The sequence below is a fragment of the Biomphalaria glabrata genome, chromosome 5 (assembly GCF_947242115.1).
Source record: "Biomphalaria glabrata chromosome 5, xgBioGlab47.1, whole genome shotgun sequence".
NCBI classification, from domain to species: domain Eukaryota; kingdom Metazoa; phylum Mollusca; class Gastropoda; family Planorbidae; genus Biomphalaria; species Biomphalaria glabrata.
Genome location: NC_074715.1, coordinates 10,914,269 through 10,924,553, shown reverse-complemented (window position 1 = coordinate 10,924,553; position 10,285 = coordinate 10,914,269). Strand labels below are relative to the sequence as shown.

General features: G+C 37.1%; 1 protein-coding gene across 1 annotated transcript; it reads left to right on the top strand.

Moving 5' to 3' along the window:
* Positions 1-9,097: 9,097 nt before the first annotated feature.
* On the top strand, positions 9,098-10,078 carry LOC106062579 (heparan sulfate glucosamine 3-O-sulfotransferase 1-like). Its single transcript, XM_013220875.2, has one exon. The coding sequence runs from the start codon at positions 9,098-9,100 to the stop codon at positions 10,076-10,078; it is 981 nt and encodes a 326-aa protein (XP_013076329.1).
* The last annotated feature ends 207 nt before the right edge of the window (positions 10,079-10,285 follow it).

Below are 10,285 nucleotides of genomic sequence, written 5' to 3'. Positions count from 1 at the left end.
GGCGTCGCCAAAACGGCGGCGCCAAAACGTCCTGCTTCGCGCCGATATCCTTCTGATTGCAAAGGCACAATCCACTATGAACAGTTAAAACTCCAAATAAAAAGAAATAATTTCACAGTTCTCCTAATAAAAGGTACGCATCCCGATTCTCTCTCTCTCTCTCTCTCTCTCTCTCTCTCTCTCTCTCTCTCACTCACACACACACACACACATACACACACAAAAACCGATTCAAGAAAAACAACCCTCTGTCGAAAAGAATCAGCGATCGTCACTTCAGTTACTTAACGCATTAACACAGTCGGGGGGGGGGGGAGAGGGAGGAGGACAATTTTAAAACAATATATATGGCCTTCTTCAGTCGCGAAGTGACTATGGATCATCTCATGGAAATGAAATGAATGCCTGGGCATTAGCTCTGAGCGGAACGATGTCGCCCACACATCAGATCCCCCCCCTTCTCCACGCAGCTGAAGTATTCAAAGGAACGGCAGTATCGATACAGTTTGGGGTCAGAGGCGTCATAGCTTCTGCCAGGGTGTAGCACTGGGTGCTGCAAAGTGCCTTAGGGTCGCCAGCTCCTGATTTTTCCTCAGGGTTGACTCCCGATGCCTTTCACATGATTGGGTATAGCTGCAGGGCAGCAGAGGTTTGCATTCAGAGTTTCCCTTCACCTAGGTGGATGGCCAGCCATGGCTAACGAGCCCCTACTGACAGAAGCTTTCAATGTCTAAACAATGCAATAGTTGATAGAAATTCTTACCAATTTTTCCCCTTACAAGGGCCCGTTTGGGCGAAATGAACCCCTACACGCCATGGGTGCTACGCCACTGGTCAAAGCACATACGTTATGATACGTAACACTCCCATGCCAAGACTATGAATGTTCAGGGGGCCTTGTAAGGGCTTTGGCTATGGACTACGGTGGTACAATTACAGAAGTGTTGACGAGATGTTTAAATAATAATTTTTGGCTCGTTGTAAAGGTCTAGGGGTAATTGAATTTTTTCATCCCACTCACATATAAAAGATATTTTAACAGGCACACCGCAACTAACAGTAAGAACAGACCAGCATATTAAATTAATTTATAAATTAAAATGGTTTACAAAAGATAATTGATGAAGGAAATAATATAACCGAGAAATGAAATAGATTTATTAATGTGTAAAGTAATTTCTCATTATAGATTGCTCCATCCCCACCCGGAGTGAGATAAAAAAAAAAAGGTCACCGAGGGTATCCTGCAGGGGCCTTGTTCGCTAACCGTATTTAGCCTATCTAGTTCTACTACTAGATGTTTCCACGCAGGCGCCTTGCTGAGGCGACGGGTAGCTGAAATCGTCTGGTAGTTCTGACAGAGTTGTAAATTGTCTTTTTCGAGATAGGTGATAATGTAATATTGTGTTCAAGGTGTTGGCCATTCTTCTGACAGTCAGATCTTGTTGCAAATCTTAAAAAAGTGGATTTATTATTAGCTCCAACCTATAGAAGTTTACCAGAAAAAATGTCAACCCCTGCTATTATTCTAGATCAGTGGTCTTCACTTTTTTTTGGGCCAAATGCCCCTTTGGCTTCCAGTGCCCCCCAATTTCACGAAAACACCTCCCCTCCCCCGTTGAAGACCACTGGTCTAGATCTAGTACAAATTTTAATAAACCTATGAGACTAATCTAAATCTACTCTTAATATCCTCTTTGTGTTGTTTTTTCTCCTAAAGTTTATTTTATTATCTTTTATTGTGGAAGTTTTAGAACGCTCTGAGGAACCACCCGATTACAGGTGTGGGGGAAAACCGTCTTCATTTATCTAAGGGAACTAAACCCTGCACATTTAGGCGTATCTGTGAAAATAAAGTGATAATTTCCCTTTGTTGTATCACAAAAAGGTTTTTAAAAAGTAATTTATTAATAAATTGCTCAAATTGTTATATTTTTTTGTGTATGCAAATGAATAATAGTGCAAAGTTTCTGCTAGATCCGAGAATTGGTGTCAAAGAAAACACATGGTTAAATTTTTATTGCATACAAACTCCATTGTGCGTGGTGGGGTTAGATAAAGAGTTAATAAAATCTTTGTAAATAGGTTATACTTAATTGTGGTAGAAAGGACACAGAATACTAAGTTCAGCTAAATAACCAAACATTAGAAGACGTAAAATCATTTTATATAATCATTGTATATTTACAAGAAATTGAGAATCACGCATATAGATAAAATAACAACAAAATTTTTAAAGAGATATCTTCAGCGACGATTAAATTGTGAATAAATCCGGAAGAGTATCATCTGATTCCAAGTTACATTAAAACTGTATTCTTAGCATTTGATTTGTATACATGTATCAGCTCTCAAAAGATAGATGCTTAACTCTGTCGCAGAAAGAAGAAATAAAGTTTAAAAATAATATTAAAGTTTAATCTACCGTTTATATACACCATTAAGGCTTATTGATCGCAATGTTGACATGTGGAATTAAAAACCGCAGTTAAAATATCAAATGTTTGTGACTGCGCAATGTGAAGCAAATACCAAAAACATTTGTTTATTCACTAAAAAAAAAAAAGCCAGGAAAAAAGTTTACATAAAAAATATACCTGTCCAGATAATCGAACTCTGTACGTTTAGCCTGGAAAGCCAACCTTCTACACATGCGCCACAAGACACACATAGACAACAGAGTTTTAAGGTTATATATACATATTTTGAAGTAACATATACGTTGAGCAATGCTGAAACTGTATTTGACCTTTAAAATTTAGTATTACTTATATACATTAAAAATAGATGACAACTTTACCAACAGTTATCTATCTTTGTAGGAATGACCTTTGCGTTTTTATTTTCGTAGTACAACGATATAGAGAACTCTCTACGTGATTTAATAAGAACAATTTGCATATTTATTTCATAATTAATCTTTCTGTACATTAACTTGCAAAAATACCAATATAGTTCTATAATGTTTTTAAAACGTATCATTATAAAAAATTTACAAAAAAAAATATAATTGTTTGTATTTATTGTAATAAAATTTATATGTTTTTGATATAAGACATTTCTCTACTATACCAATTTAAATTAAAAATTTCTTTATATAAATAGAAAACTTGGTGACATCTCTGTGTCACGGAATCTAGAATGCAAATTTACTGCCATTCATTTTAAATGACCCATTTTTATGATTAATTGAAAGAAAAAAAAAAGACAGAACAATAGATAGCGTGTACTGTACACAGTAGTTCGGGAGTCAATTTGTATATATCATATTCATCTCCTAAAATTATTGGCTAATTATGAACCAATCGATGCAGACTTGCCAGCCAATAGCTTAATTAAAGCTAAACATAATTTTAAATCGACTCTTATAAATATCCAAAGGAGTTCTGCGACAATCCACTGCCTCCTCGTTACTCCCTATACTATTTTCCTAAAACATGTCATGCTTGAAACGTTAAGAGGATTTACTCCTAGTTTCACCATAAATATGGGAGCCGATTTCCCATCTCATGATTGCACATGTTTTAAAACTTATAGGAGAAAATGCACCTTAAATAAAAAGAATAACATTTTGAACTAAACATTGCAGTGAAATCAATTAGCATGGAAATGAATCTGTACCTCTCCCTTAGTGAGTCTGTTGAATAGTTGCTTATTTTTAGTATCGAATCATATTGTGTCTATACCAATAAATAAAACTGCAAAGTTTCAACTTGCTCCGAGAATGGGTACATACTTTTTACAAGACAGACAGACAGACAGTCAGACTAATGAACAGTCAGACAGAGTGAGTTAACTCTTTATCTCCGTAATTATTTCTTTCACGCTCTGGCAGAACTGTGTATTTTTCACATTTGTAAATTCTACCCTGTTATGATTAAACTTCAATAACATTTTTGTTTGTAATCAGAAAGCGTTCTTTTTTGTCCGTAGTCTGTCAAAAGTCCATACCTGTTATATGTTAAACAAATTATAATAAATGTTTTGTAACTAGATTGTGGTAGAAATAAACCGACATGTTGAATTCATCTATGTAAACAAACATTAGAAGACGTTGGCACATTTACATACCTAATTTGTAACTTTACAAGAGATGGAGAATCACTTTGAAAGTTGTTGTTTTTTTAGGCTTTTAAATTGATATAAATAAATTTGTGAAAACATTCCGAAGCGTAACATCCGCTTGCAAGTAAAATTAAAACTGTATTCTTGACTTTTGATTGTAACCTATAACTCTTTCTCTCCGTAATTATTTTTCCATGTTTTTAATGAATTCTTCATTTTGATCATTACTATTTCACTCCCCTGTTGTGATTAAGCTTCAATAGTCTTGTTGTTTGTTATCAGAAGATGTTTTATTTCGTATTGAGTTAAAGGGGAATGCATGTATGCTCTTTTTATATAACATAAAAAAAAAGTTTATAAAATTAAACATTAATTTAATCTAATGGGGCCGAATCGACGATGGTATCGTCGATTAAGAGAGGATGAGTTAATAAAATTATATTCAGTGGGGGCAAGAGGGATGTAATAGACCTTTCTATTTAAATTGATACAGTAATTTTATAGTGTCTTACATTACCTCCCCATCCAAAAACTGAGGACTCCATTTTATCATCGATTTAAAAGATAGTTCTATATGATAATTCATTTAAAAAATATATTCAGGACTAATGAATCGATTCCTAGTGTGAGTAATATAGATATCATAAGATCACAATTTTATAACATATTATAGAGCTCAAATTATTGACACATGTCTTTTCCGATCTGGTGAACAGCTTATCAATGTCAGGGGCGTAACTAGGGATTTGGGGGCCCGGGGGGATTGACCTCTTTGGGGGCCCCTTGCATTTTGACATTCGACATATGACATGAGATAATGTACGCAAAAATAAATAAGCCCCAAATCAAATTGGTTCAGTATATCAGTAAACTTAACAAAAAGTAATCATCAAGACTATTTTAATGAATAATACCGTTGTTTATTAGTTAAATAATGCACAAGCGACAAATCTAAATTGATATCGCTTCACGTCGTGCATTATGTGCAGCAAAGACATCTAAAACATCAACTACATCGATACTTTCTAGTATTTGTGACTTCACTGACATTAAAACCATGATAAGCCTTTCTTGTGTCATTGTGCTCCTGAAATAGTTTTTGATGAACTTGAGCTTTGACAATGATCTCTCACATGACGTAATGGAAGTGGCCTGAGTTAGCGGTATTCTGAGGAGATTGCAAAGTTTGAGCACACGCAATTCCCATATGAAGCCTGTTTCCTCAATATGTCTATTGGTGATTGTATTACTGGTTTATTAATGAAAAGTGCTCGTGCATCAATGACATCATTGAAAAAGCGATTTTCCATTTATTTCATCATACAAACAGGAAAAGTAGCACAGTTTGTCACAAGCGTGTCTTCATCTAACAGGTGTCTTGGTTCAAGAAGAAACCCAAAGGTATTCATTTTCTTTCCAGCCTTTAGAATCTGCCCTTCATCTCCATATGAAATTTGTCCAGCACTTCTGTCGTATTACGTTTGAATTGCAGTTCTATTGACAGTCCTACATTAGAACTCAACTTCCCATCAAGTCTTTTCTTTCTTCTGGTTGTTTTGATTACTGGGAATCCATAGTATTCACTACCTTCTTTTGCTTTTTCGATGGATTGGGTTTTTATCAGTTTGTCATCATTTTGCAGAAAGCATGAAAGGGTACTAATTTCTTCAGCAGCTTTCCTTATATGCAGTCCAGACTTTTGTAGTTTCTTCTGAACTATATTAATTGGGCGCAGGAGCTTTAACCAGAATTCAAGATAGGCAAAAAATTCTTAATTTTCCACTGCATGAAGAAGATTCTGTGCTAATATTATATGGTATTACGTCATTGTTGGTTGTTTATGTTTTGTGCGAAAGCAAAAGGATTTAGAGCATACAAAAGTGAGAAAGATCCATATCTCGTTAAGATCGAGTATAGAAATACTCCGATAAGTAGACTGCCGTATTCACCATCACAATTGCTGACGAGTAGAAGACTCAGGGAATGATTCCAACTGATCACAAACTATTGAAACCATCGGTAGCTCAAAATGCAGAGACATTACTCAACGAACGACAGATGAAAAGAAAAGTGAAATACGATGCAAAAGCAAGACTACCTAAAGATTATTCTGTCGGAGAGTTCAAACATGGCAGAAAGCAGTTGTCATAAAAAACATTCATCACCCAGATCTTACATCATAAAGACAAACGGTGGAAAAACATACAGAAGAAATCAACGCTTTTTGAATAAGAGTTTCAATGAAGACATCTCTGGGTACTATGATACCGATGAAGACAATGAACTGCAAACTGTTGGAACAAACGAAACAGACAGTTATAGACCAACGTCTAGAGAACTTGTTGTGCCAGTCAAGACAACCAGAAATGGACGAATTCTTATAATTCTTAGTAGAAAGGGCCGGCCTTAGGCCACTGCAGCCTATGCGGTCGCAGTGGGCGCCGCGCTTTCATAGGCCCCGCACTAATTCCAAGTGTACATTATTAAATTAAACCATTATAACGTATATAAAATAACAGTTTTTTCGCGACCTCCTGATTTTCCAGGGCTCCAGGAAATCTCATGAAAAGGCAAAATATACGATAAAGTCCTGAACTTTTTTTGAAGTTATTCAAATCTCCTGAAGAATAGACGAAATTGACATTTTGGGGTGACAATAAATAAAAAGTGACATTGCGAGCTTTCATAGGCCTATTTTCTAATTCAAAAAAACATTATTTTGACATTATGCTTATCCCTACCCAGACTAGGCCCCGCTCGATCTGTTTCGCATAGGGCCCCGAAAATGTTAGGGCCGGCCCTGCTAGTAGATATCACTCTTAAGAACTTTAAAAGGAAGGGTGTGATAATAACTTCAAAAGGAAGGATGTGCTAATATTATATGATATTACGTCATTATTTTTTGTTTATGTTTTGTTCGAAAGCAAAAGGATTAGATGGAAATAAAAAGAGTTTCCATTGGATTGAGGAAAGATGAATAGAGGGGTAATAACTCGAGTGTGAAGTTTAATTCTGAAATTATAGACGCCAAACCCGAATAATGGACTATTCTAGCATTATTAACCCTTAAAGCGCGTGTGGTAGTTTAGCCTCTAAACATCAGAATTGTGTATGCACTCAATGTAAAACAGTTCAGCACTTTAAGGGTTAAGAATAACTTTTAGATCTGTTATACTTGATTCTGTAAATTTTGCTTCAAGGTTAATTAGTGTAGCCATATAATACTCGCCATTTAGATCTATTATTAGTAAAGGTAACAAGATACCTGGAATTCGCTGTATATCATGCAGTTTTATTCGTGGCAACAAAGTTTAAAATGTAAGACTAATTTTAGTTTTTAAATTTGATCTCTGTGGGAAAAAATATTTTTAAAATGTCAACAAAGTCAACGTACTGATAGACCTAGATCTAGGTTTAGTCTTTGTTATAAATTTAATCCATAAATGTTGAAAAAATAAGACACCCGTTGACACTATTTGTCAATCAAACATATTAATTTATGTATTTACAAATAAATTTCGGACACCCATTTGGGGGCCCCCCCTAGGTGGGGGCCCGGGGGGATTTTAAAATTCTCCCCCCCCCATCCCCCCCCCTTAGTTACGCCACTGATCAATGTTATTTCTACCACACCCTATTTGGATCAAGCTGGAGGTAGGGCAATGATGCCTTGTACCTGACATAACTAGAATCAATGGATAAAAATATTAACCAAATAGTTGTTTAACTATTGGTAATTAATCAAATTATATATTTTGTTTTTTATCAAACATGGGTAGGAAATGTTTCTGTTCAAGATATGGTTGTATAAGTTGGGTTAGTCCCCTTGAGGAGACTCAAACCCTAATTTCAAATTTAAGTAGGACAACATTTAAAAACAAAAAAAGCGATCACGCCAACATTCACAATTACCCCTCCTTCTCCCCCCCCCCCCCCGCCTCTCACAACTGGTCCAGACAAATGATAGGATCATAGCGCTGTTGAGAAAGCCAAGAGCATGACGTTGCGCTAAACAAAAGCAAATGGTAGTCGTATTTCGTATCGCACAAATGTATTTTTGTTAGTCTAGATTTATACATTGAATTATACGACTGATCCAAACTCATTGAGACAATGACACGTAATATTAGTTTTTTTTGTTTTTTTTTTCTTCTTTTTTTTTCATTCTTATTTATTGTCTGTATTGTAAACTCTCTAGCAGATACTTCTCTTTGTAATCTAATTCTTTACTTCCATTGAGCGTTCTTAAGAGAGGACATACTTTGAAAATAGTATGGGCGTTTTTTTTGTTTGAAGCTACATCATTATAGCAGAGGCAGCCTTGGCAGTGCGCGGGGCCCTAAGCGAGTGCCATATAAGTGCCACAAATATTTGTATGATCGACTGATGGTGACAAAAGTACAATATAGTCTCTTTAACGAGCCCCCCCCCCCCCCATTTTACAATCGCAGGGAATGGCTGGGTTGCCCAACTTGCCCTCCCCTCCAAGCCGCCTCTGATCAAAGTCACAATTAAATTATAGGTTGTAATTTATTCAGTCTGTTCAACAACCCCCCCCCCACGCACTTTTCCCGCCCCTCCAAGTAGCCGCTTAGCTTTTAACTCTCCAACTATGTTTAAAACTTGATTCAAATACATCTTAGTGACAGTTTGACGGTGGATCTCAAACAGAGAGAAATGGAGGTACAAACAAAAAAACGCGTACCAGTTTCCGTTCAGCTCACTTCCGATCACATGATCGCTGTTCTCAACCTGAACATTAACCTTTCAACCATTGATTTTGTACGAGAGATTTATTAGAGCACAGGGAAAGTAATTGTAAAATCTTTATGTATAGCTTGTTTATTTATAACCCACAGGGACCTAGAACCTGACATCGAGATAGATAATAAACGCTGTATTACAATCTATTATGTTGTAAGTTACTCTAACAGATGGGAGACTATACATATACAACGGACAAAAATCAATTACTGTCAGATGGCAGTTTTTGTCGCGCTGCGTCTCTGCGTCTAGACCGTTGAAAACTGAGATGGAGTATAGACGCTTGTTCAATTCTAAGTCGCTGATGGTGGCTGCCGTTGTAATTCTTCTGGTTGTGCTTACAACTTACAACTCCTCACCAGAATTACACAACCATCCAGTGGCGTACTCTCGAGCTGGGACCGATCGCCAACCTGATGAGGTCACGCTACCAACGTGTTCAGACTCAGGGGAGGATAAAAACTGCATGAAAAGCCGCCTACCGAAGTGCCTTATCATAGGCTTCGCGAAGTGCGGGACCTACTCGCTCATCGCGTTTCTAGCCATGCACCCAGACATCGTGACAGCGAAACGGGAGATTAAGTTCTTCAACGAGAATTACGACAAAGGGCTGAACTGGTATGCGGAACAGATGCCTCCGTCAGGCTCTTCCCAGATTACAATCGAAAAGACGCCTGGTTATATCCTGTCTAAGACAACCTTAGACAGGATCCACGAGTACAACAGCAGTATAAAACTGATCGTCATAGTTCGAGACCCCGTTATCAGGCTCCCTTCATCTTACGCTCACCAGGAGGGGAAAAGAAACATACCATCGTTTCCGAAGTGGTTCAGAAGTGTGAACTTCACCGATAGAATGAACTACTTCCAATACATCTCTGTTGTCTACAAGGTGTTTCCAAAGGATCAGATCTTAGTGCTCTGCGAGGAGCAGCTGGAGGACGATCCACTGTCTGTGATGAGAGACGTTGAACAATTTCTAGGAATTCGCCAAGCGTTTAAAGAAGACCACTTCATCTTCAACGAAGACAAGGGATTTTACTGTTTTAATACATCGTACCCAAGGTTCCGGGAGTTGTCTGACGTTCTGAGAGTGGTTCCTGCGACAGGGTGTTTCTCCAACGCCAAAGGCCGCGTGCATCCGGATATCAGCCCGGCGTTGTTGAGAGAGATGGCGTCCATAGCAACAAAGTACAACGAACAGTTATTTGCTCTCATAGGTAAACGTTTTAACTGGACTGAGCCTTAACTACATGCGTGGACTTTAGGAAATAGACTCAAACATTTTGTGCTTTGAAAAAAAGCATGATTGTTTATTCACATAAATGTGTCTAGTCTAGGACAAGTGTCTAATAGGCCTACGATACGATATGTTATTTCTTTGTTGGATATTTCTTAACATAGAGTCTAATTCGTACATTGTTTTTTTTTTATGTATTCTGTCTGCGTAAGCTAT

Bases quoted from the DNA above. Each gene is read 5' to 3' on its own strand.
- LOC106062579 (XM_013220875.2), top strand. From the start codon at position 9,098: ATGGAGTATAGACGCTTGTTCAATTCTAAGTCGCTGATGGTGGCTGCC.